Source organism: Penicillium pulvis (assembly GCF_028828015.1).
Source record: "Penicillium pulvis strain IBT 33274 chromosome Unknown contig_5_segment0_segment0, whole genome shotgun sequence".
NCBI lineage: Eukaryota > Fungi > Ascomycota > Eurotiomycetes > Eurotiales > Aspergillaceae > Penicillium > Penicillium pulvis.
In genome coordinates, this window is record NW_026643078.1 from 3365564 (window position 1) to 3383124 (window position 17561).

Below are 17561 nucleotides of genomic sequence, written 5' to 3' on the forward strand. Positions count from 1 at the left end.
GAATCAGAGGGATTATAAGTATCAAATTAAATTGAAATAAGAAAAGGCTGGTCCTCAGAAGTCATAGCTGATGGTGGAGTAAGTGGCTGGGCCGATCTTGGGCTGTGATATACAGGATTTAGTATATATACTCGAGAGATTCGAGTAGTTCCGAGATTGCGATGAAAACATCCTAGGAATGAATGGATATTGGAGTATTTACTTGTATATGTGTTCACAATAACAAAGACAACCCCCTTCCAAGTGCATTTCATGAATCCATCACTATCTGATTGATCTGAAGGTCTCGACCACATCCTGATGTCACCGATTCCCGATCTCCCCGCTTGATGACTACTCACTTACCTAACATCTCCAACATCGACTTGTAAACACATACATACTAATCATGGCAAATCCTTTCAACCGCCCTTCAATTCCGGACTACTTCATCTCTTCTCCCCTGGTCGCACTCCTTTACCCCCTACACCAGGTTCTCCTGCGTCTCCGTGGACCACCTCGGCTACCACCCGCAGACGCACATCCCATACGCGTCGTCTGTATCTCCGACACCCACGCCCTCGAATGGCCGAACGTCCCAGATGGAGACCTTTTGATTCACGCCGGTGACCTCTGCAATGATGGATCCGTTCGCGAGATCCAAGCCGCCGTTGACTGGCTGCGCAGCCTTCCGCACCCGCATAAGGTCGTGATCGGCGGCAATCATGACAGCTACTTCGATACGCGATCGCGTCTCGAAGAGGATCGCGATGATCAAACGTCAAACGGTTACGCCGCTGTTTCCGCGTCAACAGCCTCTATTCGCTCGCTGGATGATATTACCGCGCCTTCGCGTATTGACTGGGGTGACATCCACTACCTCCAGCACTCAGCCGTAACTCTCGAGTTCACACCTCCATCGTCTTCGGATACCGACTCCGTATCTTCATCTACATCTGCGCTTACCAGTTCCCGACCGCGTAATTTGACCATTTATGGCGCTCCTCAGATCCCCGCCATCGTCCCCATGGGTCCGGAACACGCCTTCACATACCCTCCTCATCACGATGCCTGGTCGCGCACCGTACCCCCAGACACCGATATCTTAATTACCCATACCCCGCCCCAAGCCCATCTCGACATGTCCCCTATCTACTCAATAGGCTGTCCCAATCTCCTGGCTGAAAGTTGGCGCGTCCGCCCGTTGCTGCATGTATTTGGACACGTTCATTACGCCGCGGGCAAGGAACCGATTTTTTGGGATGAGGCGCAACGAGCATGGGAGCGGCTCTGTGCTTCGCGTCGTCCTCGTGCGAAGTATAGTCGCATCCTTGCGTTGTTGGGCTTCATGCGTGATCTATTAGATCCGGCAGGCTGGGTTGACGTGGCCAGGGTGGTCTTCTATGGTGTGCTGGGCGTTGTCTGGGCACAGGTTTGGGGTGGGGAGAATAATGGAGGTGGTTGGTTTGTTAATGCGGCGTGCATGTATCGGGATTCCGGGCGGTTGAGGAATCCGCCGCAGGTTATTACCTTGTAATTTACATTTTGTATTTGTTTTGGTTTTCCTTTCTGTGAGTGTGATGAGCATGCATAGCGGCTCGATACCTGCTAATTTTCTTGGGTTCGGCGATTACTCTTCTCCTTGACCAAGTGCTCCCGAGGTCTGTACATACATGAAGAACGCAGGATTCGTACTTCTAATCATCTCAATTCATCCTCATAACAAACAATTCGCACATGCATTTTATTTTCATAATGAGGCGAAGTCTTGCCAAACTTCAAAGGTACATAGTCGGGCATGATTTTGCTTCAGTATACAATTAGACTGCCTCTATTACCTACAGCATTCCAAATTGGGAAAGAAGATCCAGGACAACGAATGTAAGGAGCTTCTAAGCAGAACATCAAAGTAAATAAATACTGTCAATGGAACCAAGGATTAGATCATAGAAGTATCAGATCTTCTTGGACCTTTGGCAGTCCAAACCCAACGTTGTTATCTATCTCATATATGCTTGCCCCCAGAAGTATGGCCTTTCTCATTGGCAAAGAAATGTCTTTGTATTTGGAAGGCTCGAATATTGGGTCACCTTTCTTCGGTTCCTCTGATCTAAATACCCGTGCCTTATTGCAACAAGGGCAGTCTGTCGTACAATGGCCAGCCCCAAGCTGCCTGTCTCGGTTATCCAAACGCTTAAGGCAGCAGCCACAAGCTCGAGAGCAGCAACCATGTCGTGCTTCACAACCCTCACACATCATGCGATGCATGTACCACTTAGAATTCGATCGCCACAACTCGAATCCTCGCAGCCAAGGACCTTCGGGTAGTTTACTCTTAAAATTCCACCAATTTCCACGGGCCAGCTGGTAGCGTTCATCCCAGGCCTTCATGAATGTCTGGTGCTCTTCCAGGGTCCATGCATGGGGAGAATCATTGTAAGACGCTCGAGCTCTTTCTTCGAGTATATTGACTGTGCGTAGTTCGTATTCTGTTTCCGTGATCGCCGTCATTAAGTCCTGATCGGATTGTCCTTCCACGCCCCATCTGTACTCTTGCAAGCAATTCATGACACCTAGACTCTCTAGGTGTCCCTCGACGCAGCTAGTTTCCGTTCGAGAGTCGCGGCACATGATGATAGATGTATAGTAAAAGAAGAAAGGCTCAAAATGGAAAAATATTCGTATGTAACCAAGTAGACGTCAAAGGTTTCTACCCAGCGACTTTTCAATGTATATGGAGGTTTGGAGAAGAGAGGGAATGATGAAAGCGAGCGAGAAAGTTGTTAAGTGTGATATGCCTGTATTTTGTTCGGAGGCTGAAAATGGATTCCGCGAGCGACTATGCTTAAACAAAACAAACCTTATATCTACACTAATCTCTTCTCAGCGGGTTAGAGCGCAAGTTTGAAGATGATGATACTTTGGAAAACAGTCCACAAACATCTCGGTTAGTGTCTCGCTAAACGACAGTAGATTTCAAACTGTCAGTCAAATATGGTCCAAGAAATTCCATCTTTCATCCTCGGACTACTAATACTAGGAAGGAGATATCAATACGTCTATATTGCACATGTGTAGCCTTCCCCACACAATACTAGTCAATGTAAAATCTTCGACATTTCATTATTCTCCCCCTGACACCTTCCATTCTTTTTCTGACATTTTCTGCTACCCGCAGAATTCTACTATCACCGGCATCCCGACAACAGGATCAAGCTTCCAAAGGTTTCGAACATGACCCCGAGTCGCGCGTGAAAAAGGCCACTGTATTCAAATTCCAGCCTGCCACCTAGACTGAAGGGCTGGCCTCGAGTCGAACTGTAATCTCATTATCTTACCTTGGACCTTGGAAGTTGAAAACAGACATACTTGCCGCCCCGAATATCACCAAATCTACTATCGGTCATATCAGAATATTTATCCCCGATGGATACCCTTTTCTAAATCCATCGCGCCGGACGGGGTAAATGGCCCCGAATCTTCCGCTGCCCTAACGTAATCCGCCCCGCTGTCCACTTGACATTATTCCACATAGTTTTATGCTTACTGTGGGGCCGTTGTATAACTTGACCAAAATAGGAAATCAACACTCAAGCTGCTGCTTACTGCAATCGGATCTTTATAGGGGTGGCAATATGCGGCTTACGGGCGCGTTGAGGATCATATCCAAGTAGAGTAATCAATTGTCTTTATGAAACATCATAGATCTGGTCGCTATGTATAGAAATGACTAGATATGGAAAACATCAAGCGTTGATGGGGCTTGGTTTGGGAATAAATACCTCGAGAATTCCTCGACAATTGAACATTATCCATCCATCAATACAATCACCAATCTACCAAACAAACAATCAACCGATCTTCCGATCAACCACTTCATCCATCAAAATGCAGTTCATCGTTCTTACCATTGCTGCCATGACCGCTGTTGCCTCTGCCGCCTCCGGCTTTGAGAAGCGCTCCTGCGTTGCCAGTAAGCTTTACAGCAATTCGAGAGTGGAGATTATATTTGCTAACACAGATTTTCTATAGACTACGATGTTGCCTGCACCTCGGGCGGTGACCCCTGCTGCGATGGCTGGCAATGTGTCGGCGCCACTGAGTGGAACGCCGGTGTTTGCATTCCCAACTACTAAGGCATGCAACTTTCTCTTGTGAAGCTGGAATGATTTTTTCTTTTGTTTTGGAATTGGATTGGGATAGAATTGGCGTCAATGAATAGGCTGGTCCCATCTTTGATCATATAGACAATGTGACTTTCTTGGTTGATACTTGGCAATGTTCTTCCCTGGTGATCTTCGTACAATAATGGTAGTCCTCATGGATTTCTTCGTAGCTCTTTTTCATAGTTACGATAGTAAGCCATTGCATCCGTCTGTGGTGAAAACAAACACTAAGGTTGGTTAAAGATGGGATCAAGTGCCAACTACCCGGCGTGGTGGGAGTTTTTGAAAGACAGCATTAGGCTTGGGCAGGAGGATGGAGTCAACATAACGAAAACATCAGAATGAAGGATAAGTCAGACGAGTGATTCGACTGGAGCAATAAACTTCGTTTGAATAAAGCAATTTATTATTGAGACTTCTTGGTCCCTTTGTCCTGAAAATTACAGGTTGTATAGATCATGATCAACGAACATATCATTGATTGAGAGGAGACCAAACATTATATACAGTGCCTACTGACCCTTGCCTTCTTATTTCTCAGGCTCATAACCGATAGCCCGCTCAGCCTGCACATAGTCATAGCGACCAGATGTCTGCATCAGCATGCTGGGACCACCGCCAGAGACCTTGGGGTCAACTCCAATGAAGTTACTGGGGAAACCTTCATCGAATGGCTTTGCAGCCTCCAGGAACTCAATCTGCTTCTGGGTAAGACGAATCGACAGAGCTTGGATATTATCCTTCAAATGTTCAACCTTACGTCCACCTACAAGTGGGAAGACATTCGGCGCCTTGCAAAGTACGTACGCCAATGCAATGGCAGTAACGGACTCGGTACCGTGCTCAGCTGCAACTTTCGCCAGCGCCTCGGAAACATGGCGCTCTTCCTCTGTTTGACCTTGACCCAGCATGCTGCGAAGTCCCTCGCCGTTCTTCTCACGCTCGGCGAGCTGCTTAGCAGTCTGGAAGTGACCGCTGCCCAGAACATCCCAGGGCGCGAGAGCCATACCGTAGTACCGAGCCATGGGCAGAATATCGCGCTCAAAGTCACGGCGCATCACATTCCACCGACCCTGGTAGACTGAGAATGGAGTCTTGCCGTGCGCACGGGCATAGGTGTTCGCGGCCGAGACGACCCACGCGGGCGAATCAGAGATACCGAGGTACATGACCTTGCCCTGCTCGACGAGGATGTGAAGGGAATCCATTATCTCCTCGATGGAGGTGGTGTGGTCCCACCAGTGCAGGTAGAGGACATCAATAAAGTCGGTCTGCAGCTTTTTGAGGGAGTCGCGGACGCTGAGGAACATGCTGCGCTTGTGGTTTCCGCACGAGTTGGGAGTTTTACCCTTGCCTAAGGCATAGCTGCGGTAGTCTGTTGTGAACTTGGTTGCGATGACCATCTGGTCACGGTTCTTGCGTGCGGTCATCCATTCACCGATCCAGGCTTCGGATTGCTCGTTTTGGTAGTTGTTTGCTGTGTCGATGAAGTTGCCGCCGGCTTCGACGAAGGCGTCGAGTAGCTTGAACGATTGCTCCTTGTCCATGCTACCCATGAATCCACTCCAGGCGTCACCAATTGACATGCCTCCTAGCTGTAGAGGGGAGACACGGACACCTGCGGTGGAGGAGAGAATGCGGTACCGGCCCAGAGGGGTAGCCGGCTCGGGAGCTGGAGCGAAGAGTTCATTCATCTTGGTGAGTTTGATTTTAAATGGATTTATTGAGGTGATTGAAGTGCTTGATGATTGTTGGGTTTAAATTCGTAGCAATGAGCAGAGATGGGACAGATTTATATGTAGGTTTCGTCCGTAGGTTTTCTCCGCAGGTTTTGTCTTGGCCATGAACTCATACTTTCGGATTTAACACGAGGCCCACAATGGAGGTAGAGTTTCAGTTGACCATTTTATGATGTCAGATTACCCGTTGCTTTCCTTGGTATCGATCGATCGAGACTGAGCAACGCCCGCATATTCGAAGGGTTTCCCTCTGGTTTGTAGAGTTCCATATGATATTGATGATGTCTTACGGTATAGAATCCCTGCAAGTGCTTCTGAAAAATGCAAGGATGAACGGAGCTTAGATCTAAATGCCGGTTTAGAGGCACATGCACTAGGCCCAGATAGGCTAGCTCCGTGTCAGCGCTGTCATCCGGGCTTAGTCATTATCTCCGCGTCCCTTGCTTTGCTAAATTCCCTCGTCCTTAAATCCTTTAAGCCCATCGGAAAGACGAACTCTATCTTTCCAGATGGTGCGATGCACGGGAGACATTCCTTCCGTCAACCCGAACCCGAAGGTAAATGGGAAGAGCCAAGACTTGATTTCTCGACAACTCAAACCAAAACATAATCTACAACCACAAAGTCACAGTTCTTACGATAGGTATAAGTGTGTTCTTCCTCGGCTTGTTTTCCGACATACTATTTGCAGTACTATTATGCTGGGGCCAGCTGGGTAATCATGTGCCATATTGACCATGGCACATGACCGGTAGAAACCATCATGTTCATGTCGCTAAGATGCCGTCTTGGCTTATGGATATCCGCCCGCGGGATTCGCATTGCCTACCAATGAAATTATACTCGTCATTATAGCTCATGCTAGAGCTTTGATTCGCAGAAATGCTTCTAGGCGCAGTAAATACGAGTTGTGTCATTTCAGATACGGGTATATGGGTGTTGCCGATGGATAGGCTACCCGGACTCGTGGCAAACGATTCGGGAAACCATATGAAGGTACAAATTACGGTCTATAAGCAGTGTCTTTTCGGTCATTTTTCAACATCAACATAAATAGCGAACAAAGTAGCACAAAGGCCACCAGAAACTTAATCGCTCTGTTCCTGCTCAACCATGTCCACTTCATTCAAAATGTTGAGCATTATCCAACCGAACGCTAACTCAACGGAACTCAAACTCACCTCACTACCATCACCGATAATCAATCCGTCACTAGGCGAGCACCTGATTCGTGTCAAGGCCTGCGCCCCATGTGCCGGGGAACTCCTTTGGCCAAAGAACTTTCCTCCGCCAAGCCCGCGTGAATTAATTCCCTGCCCCGATGTAGCAGGAGTAATTATCTCCGGGCCAGAGGATTCACCTTTCCAACCCGGCGATGAAGTCTACGCGCGTACAAATTATTCTCGCCCAGGGAATGCGTGCGAGTTCAGTATTGGCGTCACAGAGGAATTAGCCCACAAACCCAAAGGACTGAGCTGGGTTGAAGCCGCCGCAATACCAGTCTCGGCCGAGACGGCGTGGCAGATTCTATTTATTCATGCGGGCATCGCTGGTGATGCCGAAGTGGACTTTGCTACAGCCCAGGCCGCATGGGCAGGCAAGAGGGTGCTCGTTACTGCTGCGTCAGGCGGCGTCGGGATTTGGGTGACGCAGCTAGCTACCCTGCTTGGTGCGGAGGTCATTGGGACGTGTGGCGCTGCGAATGTTGCGCTTGTGCAGTCTCTCGGCGCGACGGAAGTGATTGACTATCGACGTACTCATCTCCGCGAATGGGCAGAGCAGCCCGGAAAGAAGGTGGATATCGTGATTGATTGTATTGGGAAACAGTCTCTCGAGGATGCTTGGTGGACTGTTCGTGATGGAGGAGTAGTCCTTAGTATCTTTCAGCCACCGAAGCAAGCTTGCCCCCAAGACTTTAAAGGAACTGGAGTGAAGGACGTGTTCTTTGTGATGGAACCTGTCAGAAGACATTTGGAGGAAATTACGAAGCTTGTTGAGCTTGGTAAATGTCGCGGGATGGTGGATAGCGTATGGCCTCTAGAACAGTATCAAGAGGCGTTTAAAAGGCTTGATACTGGTCATACGAGGGGGAAGATTGTGTTCGACCTGTCGCTAAATCATTAGGCTCCAGAAGCTAGTGTAAGTATTTATTCAGGTTCCTAGGTTAGGTAGGCTGGCGATGTTCAACAGAGCAGAATATGCGCATCAATTGATTGATTCACAAATGATTTTCCAAAAAAGATTCCCGATTCTTATCGATGGGCTGTTACCCAGCGCGAATACTGTACATAGCGTATTCTCGGGCGAAAGATATATGTATATTGTGGGCCGGACCCACCCCCATACTATCGACGCATCTCCCGAGGTCGTAGAAGCAAGAACTAGGTACTTCGTATGGTATGGAATAGGTATTAATGCACTGATTTACCATTTCATTTAGTTTATGGCATCAATGCCGATATATGACATGGGTATATAGATCATAAACTGTATCTACCGATATAAGCAAACAACAAAATCAAGCCTGAAACACCCGTGGACCGAAAGACCCCTTTTTTTCTACAGCTTAGCCTTCTCATTGAAACGCGGCGCCTCAAGCGGATCATAAGCGCCCAATCCCAAGGTATCAGAAGGGATGACACCGGAATGCCCACCCATAAGACCACGCGTGTCCAACAAACTAGGATTCAATTCCTCAATAGTTGTGGCACCAATCAACCGCATGTTCATCTCCATCTCATCTTTAAGCAACTGCATCGCACGATCGACACCATCCAGTCCGTAGGCGGACATGGCGTACAGGAATGGTCGGCCGATTCCGACACCCTTGGCGCCGAGACAGAGGGCCTTGATGATATCAGTCGAGCGGCGGACACCGCCGTCAACGTAGACCTCGATGCGCTTCTCCCAGCCACGTTCACGAAGGGCGGGCATAACCTCTGCGAGGACTTCGATGCCAGAGCGGGCGGTTTCCAGTTGACGACCTCCGTGGTTAGAGAGGACTACACCGTCGCAGCCGGCTTCAACGGCGCGGAGAACATCTTCAACGCATTGAACACCCTTGAGCACGATCGGCATGCGGGTAATAGAGCGGAACCAGGGGATATCCTTCCACGAGAGGGCAGGATCAATGAAGCTTGAGATCGCGCGGGCAGCTCCTTGCGAGCGGTCCACATTTGATTCACCGGATTGGACATCGGATCCGACATCTGAGAACTTGGATCGCATGTCCTTCTCACGACGGCCGAGCTGGGGTGCATCAACGGTGATGAACAGTCCCTTGCATCCGCGCTTCTCAGCGTGCGCGACGATCTTCTCGGTGATCGCACGGTCCTTGTTCACGTAGAGCTGGAGCCATTGTACCTGGTCTCCTTGCTTTGCGTCGACAATCTCATCGAAGGAGCAGGAAGCAAGTGTGGGGATCATCTGGATCACATCGTGTTGTTTCGCGGCTTTTGTCAGGACGACCTCACCCTCTGGGTGGCCGAGTTTGCCCAGGGCGGTGGCAGTGACATAGAAAGGGATTGAGCATTTATCGCCGAGCATAGTGGTTGACATATCGATGTGTTCGACGTCGACGAGGACGCGGGGTCGGAACCAGATTTTGTGGAAGGCAGCGTGGTTCTCGCGCATTGTCTGAGTAAGGTTGTTAGACTCGGTCCTCATGAACGAGCGTTGTATGCTCTAAATTTATCCTTGTACGTACGATCTCATCATCCGCTCCGCTAGAGTAGTATGCCCAGGCGGTCTTCTTCATCACCCGGCGGGCGACAGCCTCGAAGTCCATGAGGTTGTAGCAAGCTGCGAGGGGAGGCATCTGCTTAATACGGACTTGACGATCGGCCTCCTCCGGATCGAAGACCTTCTCCTCCTGCTCGACAGTGCTCATGTCGACCTCGCCGAGGTGCTTGGATTGATCGAGGAATTTGTCCAGGGTGTCGGGAGGGTGGATGGGGTCGAATTCCTCGGTCGCATCTTTCCCGGCGTACTTGAGGATAATTTTTGAGCCTCCAGGGTGTTCTGAATGGCATTAGACGGGGATTGACACACTGGGGTGGTTATCTCACCTGGTAGGAACTCAGTGACGTCGTAGGCTTTGCCGTGCACGATGACCCAGCACGAGTCCTTGGAGTTGTGCTCAGCCACCTTGGCGCCGGTAAGTTTATCTTGAGACATATTGTATGAAATGTGAATAGTGTGAAGGAGAGAGTTTATCACATTGAGAGAAAGTAGATTTATTGGAAGAAAAGAGTCCAAAGGGACCTCGGGTTAATGGAGTCCGGGGATCAAAAGTTGCGGGGAGCTAGCTTCTCGGCCGACTCGTGACCACTCGTGATCCCGACAAGACCCATGATTTTCGGCATTTCGTGCGAGAGAACGATAAGACTTAGCGGTATGTTATTTTTGTGGCGATGCTAATTGAGTGATGTCCACATTTATGTAGGAGAGTGGTCGGGTCCATGTAATCCGGGGTTAGTCGCGCGTCGCACGGGAGACGTTAGCCAGTAGCGATGGTCGTATTACAGACGTAATTAATATTCTTCTCCCAATGTTCCATACCACCAATCTTTCACAATTCCAATCGCTCCGCAACTGCAACCCCAGGATCGATTCCAGTATTTTGGGTCATCCCCTGCTTTGCACTGAGACCATCCTGCATATTTTGTGTGATTGGCGTTTTCCTTTATTGTTCTCGTACATAACTTAAGAAACAATAATGTCTTCGGTTGCATCCGATCGACTGAATGCATGCATGGAACATACTGTGTTGATCGTGGAATGTTTCTATCAAAGAGTTGGAAGGATGAGCGAGCCGTGGAATTGTGGCCTGAGGCAAAACACGATGTGTAAGCAGTATTGCCTCAGGCCAAAAAGTATGAGATTCAATCAATAGCACTGCGATCATCTGGAACCAACGTGTAATTAGTCCCAATTTTGTGCCTCCAAGGGTTATAATCAACTTCTTCTCAATTCAACATCCATGGATTTGGACATCGCCTCATTGTGTAGTTCTCACGCCGTGACTTCATGAACCATATGTCGACGGTCGCGGGATCACCCAAATTAGTTCCCGCCTGAAGCAAATCACCTCTTGGCTGACGGACGCCACTTGTCGATCCCTGGTGCTTAGCTTCATGGTCTGCCAAACATCCTGGTCGTAGGAAAAAAATGCAATTTTATTCTAAACCTACCATATCCGAACGCGAAGAAGATATCGGTATCGAGGGTGACCTCCAACCTGCAAAGCGTCAGCCACTGATGCAACGTTCGGAGACTTTTGCCATCGATGCCGGGACTTCCGAAATCTCCGCCTGCCACGCACTCCTCTCCGCTTCTCCAGCTTTGACGTACAGTTCCTGGAGAAACCCTTGTCTCATGGTCAGTCCCTCTTTATGGGGTTATCTTAAAGGGTAATGGTACTTACACACGGCTGTGGCGTTTTCCCTGAATCACTTCGTGGTTCGTGTCCGTATAGTCCTATGTATAAGTGAACGACCAAGCATCTTGGCTTGAATCTTAAATTCGATCTGTGGTAATCTCCACGGCTACAACGTATAAATCCCACAGTGTATCAAAGAATATATATTTAGTTCCCGCTGAACCACGGCAAACCTTCCCAGGATTGTAGACAGCCGCAAAACCTCGAATGACGTTGGTTAAGATCGACACAGCGGGCGCGGGAGAAATGATAATCTTGTTTTGGATTGCATCTGCGTCATCCCAGAGTCGCCCAAATCTCAACGGGCGCAACAGGGTACTATCTGGCACTTACATATTATGTACAGTACGCAGCGAATCGGAAATTTGGGGGCAAAATGTGTCGTTGAAGACGTTGGACTGTGCAAGCGGATTGGGTCTGTAGATATCAGTACAGATGCATCATTCAGTACAATCCACACGCTTAGTTCACACGTCCACCCGACTATCCATTAGGGCGATATCATTGGCCCTTGAATTGTGTGCTCCCCTGAACATCAGCCGGCACAGTCAGATTGGAGACGCGCAATGCAACCATCCAGATCCTAGTCCTCTTTGGTCGCGCTCGCTGGTTCACGGGACTAGCTCGTATGGTTAAACGCATCTCCGCGTGGTTGTGTGCCTAGGGATTCCGTAGAGTGGTTCCATCCAAATGAGTATTGTTGGAAAATCTTAACTTTCGCCGGACCATGCCATTACTTGGCTTCCAGAAACATTCGACACGGCTGAAAAGTGGCACCGCTGCATCATTAGCGGAGCTGTCTGCCTGACGGGCAAAACCTCACACGTTTGGGTTGAAAACCGAGTTTTCATGGTCGCAGGTTCGACCCTTTCAAGACAATGACGTGGGTCGGCAACCTGCGAATGAAACTGGACCAGAATTGGGCTTTGTTATTTCCGACTCCGCTATGTGACTAACGGGGACATGATTCGTTCAGCCAGTCTCACGGTCGACGACCGAAAATTTTAGTTTCGCTGCAATGAGAATGGAGTTCGATATTGATGAATTAAAAAAAGATTAAATTCAAAAGACAATGGTCGATGAATGGTACAGATTATGCAGTAGATGTCTTGGCTGCAGGTTCGGTGAAGAGCCTGGAAAACAAGGTAGCGTACTTTGTGCAACACAGGGGTCTTCCCCAATCTCATCTCCACGGGGAGAGACCTGGAGAGACGCCGGTTAAACTACCTAAACCACCTGGGGTTAAGCAATAACTGATTTAGGCGAGCAACTTAAGGCAAGGAGAAAATTAGTCGACAATAATTCATTTTTTGTTTTTTCCAGGGCGTGATCATGAGCGGGTCCTTATGGATCCACTGATCCGCTAAGAAAAGCCACTAGTATGCTCGCGGCGCATTCTTGCATCATCTGTCTCCACTTGTTTCCCGGTGTCCGCACTCGTTCGGGAAGTACGGTGACGGGATCCCGAGTGTTGTCGCCGACCCCTCTTACTGTTATCAACATCTATCGCATACGCATGGAGGCACTGACACCCCTCCTTCCCCTCAGCCGTTACACCGCTCAAGCCACCTTCTAGCCTATTATAGTTGTCTGACGGGATCCCCTCATGCATCTTGTCAGTGCGGGATCTTAGTGCAGCCTCATCGTCGTAACTACGTAGCTGAGATCTATCTATAACGACCGTGCATTCTAATCGGGATTCGTCCGAGGACCGGATGATGGCACATCCGAGTTTTTCTCTCGAGCATGGTCTGATGTGGCCCCCAGATTTGGTAACGGATTGATAGCGAAGGGATAAAGAAAAGAGCGATAGGACGACCATTGTACCTCCTTACGTACGCCGCAAAATTTGATTTTTTCTACTTACCAAAAAGATACTATTATTATTGGTACCTTCCTTCCTTGTAAAAAGTACCTGGCAATCCATTGTACAGAACTTTTAACCGTCCAACGAACCACAATTCATTTCTTCAAGCTGCATATGTATGGCTCGTCATTGCGGGCCTTTAACACGGACGACATCTCCCCACTGGGGCCGTGGTTATAACCAATCAGCGTTTTGTGGTAGCATAAATCGACCCTCAGAAAATTTCGGCCTGGTTTCTGGTTTTGATTTTTCCCTGATGTCATCAGGGACGCAAACTACCGCCGCGCAGTAGTGGAGTCCTCGGGAAATGCTTAATCGATCATTATTGATGCATCCGGAGGCTTGGCCCCACCACGGCGGATCCTATTCGACAAACCATCTAGTTCAGAGTGGAGCAAGGTCCTAGATCGGATACGCACTCGGCTTGCGACCCATTATTTTGTTCTTCTTTTTTTTCTTTTTTCTTTTTTCTTTTTTTTTCTGTGGCTTTACGCTCGGAGTGCCTACTGGCAGAGACACGGGGAAAAAGGATGGAGAAGAGAACAGGCAGGCCCCACGATTGCATCTCATTGCCACTTTCGTATGGCTGTTGGGTCGGAGAGACATTCAAATATCTCCCCCTTCCCTCCCCCCGGGGTTACTTTTTTTTTCTGATCAGTCTTATCTCGCCCTCCACTTTTAATACCCCCTTCAATATCATCCCACGTGCATTATCCACTGGGAGAGATCTTCTTTTGATCCCAGCGTGGACTAAGATATAGGGTTATCTTTCTTGGATCTATTCTTCATCACACACATTCAATATGGCGCCCTCTTTCGCGGGCATGTCCGGCAGGAAACTGTCGTTGGCTGTGTCAACCATTGCCACTATGGGTTTCTTACTCTTCGGTTATGATCAGGGTGTCATGTCTGGTATCATTAACGCCACCGACTTCGACGACGTCTTCACTGCTGCCGATGGTGACAGTGTCATGCAGGCTTTGATCACTGCGGTGTACGAGGCCGGATGTTTGTTCGGTGCCATGTTTGCCCTTTTCACCGCTGACCGGCTCGGTCGTCGTCGTATGGTTATGGCCGGTGCCACCATCATGATCATCGGTGTCGTTATTCAGGTCACATCGTTCGTCGACCACCTTCCTCTATTGCAGTTCATGTTCGGCCGTGTCATTACCGGTATCGGTAACGGCATGAACACCTCGACTATCCCCACCTACCAGGCTGAGTGCTCCCGCACCAGCAACCGTGGTCTGCTCATTTGTATTGAGGGTGGTATCATCGCCATTGGTACGGCTATCGCTTACTGGATCGACTTCGGTGCCTCTTACGGTCCTCCCGGTCTGACCTGGCGTTTCCCCATCGCTTTCCAAATCGTTTTCGGTCTCGTCATTGTCGTCGGAATGTATTTCTTGCCCGATTCTCCCCGTTACCTTATCTCCCGTGGTAAGGTTCACGAGGGTGAGTATGCCCTCGCTGCCCTTGCCGGCTGTGAGATCGAGGACCAGGAGACTCAGCTCCAGAAGCAGCTTGTTATCGAGTCCATTGAGGCTGCTGGTGTCGCCGAGGGAGCTGGCTACCGCGACCTCCTCACTGGCGGTCGTACTCAGCACTTCCGCCGCATGCTTATCGGTTCTTCCTCCCAGATCGCCCAGCAGCTGTCTGGTTGTAACGCTGTCATTTACTACTTGCCTGTCCTGATGCAGAACTCCTTAAACATGGACACCTTCATGTCCGATATTCTGTCCGGTGTCAACATGATTGTCTACGCTATCTTCGCTACCTTCTCCTGGTTCTTCATCGAGAAGATCGGTCGTCGCAAGCTGTTCATCGGCGGTATGGCCGGCCAGATGGTTTCCATGATCATCGTCTTCGCCTGTTTGATTCCTGGAACTGCTGGCCCTGCCAAGGGTGCCGTCTTCGGTCTCTTCCTTTACATGGCCTTCTTTGGTGCCGCCATGCTGCCCTTGCCCTGGTTGTACCCCGCTGAGATCTCGCCCATCCGCACCCGTGCCAAGGCTAACGCGGTCTCCACCTGCTCCAACTGGCTCTTCAACTTCACTGTCGTCATGATCACTCCCGTCATGATCTCTAGCATCGGCTGGGGAACCTACCTCTTCTTCGCTGCCTGGAACGCTGTCTTCATTCCCGTCATGTACTTCTTCTACCCCGAAACCGCTGGTCGCAGTTTGGAGGAGATTGACATCATCTTTGCCAAGGGTTACTGCGAGAAGATTAGCTATGTCAAGGCTGCCCGTGAACTGCCTAAGCTCACCGATGAGGAGGTTGAGGCCAAGGCTCTTGAGTACGGCTTCGGTGACCTTGGTCACCCTGAGGATCTTGAGAAGGGCGGCCACAACTCTTCTTCCTCTGACGAGCAGCGTGAGAACCACGAGGAGGACCTTAACACTACTACTCTCCACGAGAAATAGATGTTTCTCTTAATCTGAAACGTCCTTTGGACGACAGCGCTGCGCGTTGACCTTGCCATTGCTTCTGGTTTATGGCTGTGCATATTATATCGTTGTCTGAGGGACAAGGCTTTCGCCTTGTTTTTTTTTTTTGTTTTACATTGGTCATGTTCTCAGGATTACCTGGAACCCCCTTTTTATACCCATTGTTTGCTGTTCTAAGTGCAGACTGATGATTTCATGTTCATGTCTGGGTTTTATGACTGGTTTCGGTCGGGCATGGGATTTTTTCATGATATCACGTATATGCGCTTTGTATCAAAATATAGATTGACATTATGATGTTCGATTTTTACTTCATTTTCTCCCGTAAAAAAGGGCCCGCTTAAAAGAGTAACCGAGAACAGTAGATATTGATAGAAAGTAGACCTCACTAATCATATTTAATCCCTGCTTCTCAATAAGAGTCTTATGTGAGTCATGCCTTCCCAAGGTTGCGCCTTGCGCCTTGCGCCTTGCAGTTAAAAACTGACTTGCATGAACATGGACGTGACCAAACCCTTGGTCGGCTGATACCTACCGCTTTCCAGTGTTGCCTTGTTTTGAACTCACCACTTCTTTACCTTTTCAACTGAGCTTTTCCTTTGTTTATTCGTCGCATTTAAACGCTCGCCGCAAAATCATTACTTCTACATCTACATTATCATTTCGTTGCATCTACACACCTCCGATAGACTATGCCCATAACCATCCGCCCCCACCTCAACCCCGCGCCATGAGCTCCTCCCTCGAGGCTAAAATCGTCGTACTAGGCGCACAAGGTACTATACACGCCTACCCCACAAAAATTCACGCTAAATACTCATATCCATTTCTTATCGCAGGCGTCGGAAAAACCTCCCTGGTCCACCGCTACGTCCGCAACGCCTTTAACCCAAGCACAACAACATCCACCGTCGGCGCCTCCTTCGTGACAAAACGCGTCTTAGACACAACATCCGACACGACTGTTCGTCTCCAGATCTGGGATACAGCAGGCCAGGAACGATTCCGCAGTATTTCGCGACTTTACTACCGTGGCGCGCACGCGTGTCTTCTCTGCTATGACATCACCGATGAAAACTCCTTCCAAGAGATGGCAGGCTGGTTACGCGAGTTGAGGAAGAACCTAGGATCAGAAGGCGACGATGATAATCCTCCGCTAGTTATCCATGTTGTCGGGACGAAGTCCGACATCGTCGCTATGGAGCCGAGTAAACGGAGGGTTCCGTTTGAGAGAACGATCGCATACGTCGCTGAACAGCTTTATCCTTCTCGCGCGTCGACGCCACCTCCTACCGCTAGTTTGGGTATGGGGCTTGGGTTTGGCGCCGGCGTTTTTGGTGGCGCAAACGCCGGGGGAGGGGGTAGTGTGGGGAGTGTGGCTGGGATGTCGACGGGCGCGTTACAGAGCCCCGATAGTAAACGCAGTTCGGCGTTCTGGGGACAGGAAATCGGTTGGGATTGTTGTCATGAGATCTCGGCTAAGGATGGAGAGGGTATTGAAGAAGTTTTTCGGGTTATTACGCGGAAGTTGGTTGAGCAGCGGAATAAGCGTGATGCCGATGCTGCTTTGAGTGCGGCTGGCACTCCTGGTCTTGGGATTGGTGTAAGTCCTTACACGCCTGGCAGTATGGATGGGAACGCCAGCTTTCGGCTTGGGTATGGGGATAAGAGGCGGAGTTGGTTGGGGCTTTCGACGCCTAATGTTGGGGAGGTGGAGGAGGTGCAGGTCATGCAGACGGCTCAACGGAAGGGACGGTGCTGCTGATCTGGGCTCATTCGCATTGATATGGTTTACGTGTTTCCTTTGTGGTGGCGGTTCAGGTCTGTTTATTGATATCCTGGAGGCTTCTTGTTTTTGCATTTGCATGCGGGCGTTGTGACTTAGTTGGTTCAATGTGGTTCATACAATGTTTTGTTGAT

At 49.3% G+C, this 17561-nt stretch overlaps 7 protein-coding genes across 7 annotated transcripts; 5 read left to right on the forward strand and 2 right to left on the reverse strand.

Annotated features, from left to right (window-relative positions):
* Positions 1-388: 388 nt before the first annotated feature.
* N7503_007823 (metallophosphatase domain-containing protein) lies at positions 389-1567 on the forward strand (the record flags this gene model as incomplete). Its single annotated transcript, XM_057067370.1, has 1 exon — positions 389-1567. One exon carries the CDS (start codon positions 389-391, stop codon positions 1514-1516), a length of 1128 nt encoding a protein of 375 aa, XP_056921051.1. The 3' UTR covers positions 1517-1567.
* Positions 1568-3819: 2252 nt separating this feature from the next.
* On the forward strand, positions 3820-4171 carry N7503_007824 (uncharacterized protein). The gene is made up of 2 exons (XM_057067371.1): positions 3820-3952; positions 4012-4171. The coding sequence occupies exons 1-2, from the start codon at positions 3868-3870 to the stop codon at positions 4113-4115; spliced, it is 189 nt and encodes a 62-aa protein (XP_056921052.1). The 5' UTR covers positions 3820-3867; the 3' UTR covers positions 4116-4171.
* Positions 4172-4675: 504 nt separating this feature from the next.
* On the reverse strand, positions 4676-5839 carry N7503_007825 (putative aryl-alcohol dehydrogenase Aad14; the record flags this gene model as incomplete). Its single annotated transcript, XM_057067372.1, has 1 exon — positions 4676-5839. One exon carries the CDS (start codon positions 5837-5839, stop codon positions 4676-4678), a length of 1164 nt encoding a protein of 387 aa, XP_056921053.1.
* Positions 5840-7015: 1176 nt separating this feature from the next.
* Positions 7016-8008, forward strand: N7503_007826 (NADP-dependent oxidoreductase; the record flags this gene model as incomplete). Its single annotated transcript, XM_057067373.1, has 1 exon — positions 7016-8008. The coding sequence occupies one exon, from the start codon at positions 7016-7018 to the stop codon at positions 8006-8008; it is 993 nt and encodes a 330-aa protein (XP_056921054.1).
* A 435-nt stretch (positions 8009-8443) lies between these two features.
* On the reverse strand, positions 8444-10060 carry N7503_007827 (L-lactate dehydrogenase (cytochrome); the record flags this gene model as incomplete). Its single annotated transcript, XM_057067374.1, has 3 exons — positions 8444-9520; positions 9591-9904; positions 9952-10060. 3 exons carry the CDS (start codon positions 10058-10060, stop codon positions 8444-8446), a joined length of 1500 nt encoding a protein of 499 aa, XP_056921055.1.
* Positions 10061-13994: 3934 nt separating this feature from the next.
* Positions 13995-15617, forward strand: N7503_007828 (putative MFS monosaccharide transporter; the record flags this gene model as incomplete). The annotated part of the gene is made up of 1 exon (XM_057067375.1): positions 13995-15617. The coding sequence occupies one exon, from the start codon at positions 13995-13997 to the stop codon at positions 15615-15617; it is 1623 nt and encodes a 540-aa protein (XP_056921056.1).
* A 754-nt stretch (positions 15618-16371) lies between these two features.
* On the forward strand, positions 16372-17406 carry N7503_007829 (Rab family GTPase; the record flags this gene model as incomplete). The annotated part of the gene is made up of 2 exons (XM_057067376.1): positions 16372-16417; positions 16481-17406. 2 exons carry the CDS (start codon positions 16372-16374, stop codon positions 17404-17406), a joined length of 972 nt encoding a protein of 323 aa, XP_056921057.1.
* Between the last annotated feature and the right edge of the window lie 155 nt (positions 17407-17561).

Excerpts from the sequence above, each read along its gene's own strand:
- N7503_007824 (XM_057067371.1), top strand. The coding sequence starts at position 3,868 with ATGCAGTTCATCGTTCTTACCATTGCTGCCATGACCGCTGTTGCCTCT. Across the intron at positions 3,953-4,011 it reads GAAGCGCTCCTGCGTTGCCA|ACTACGATGTTGCCTGCACC; the intron begins GTAAGCTTTACA and ends GATTTTCTATAG.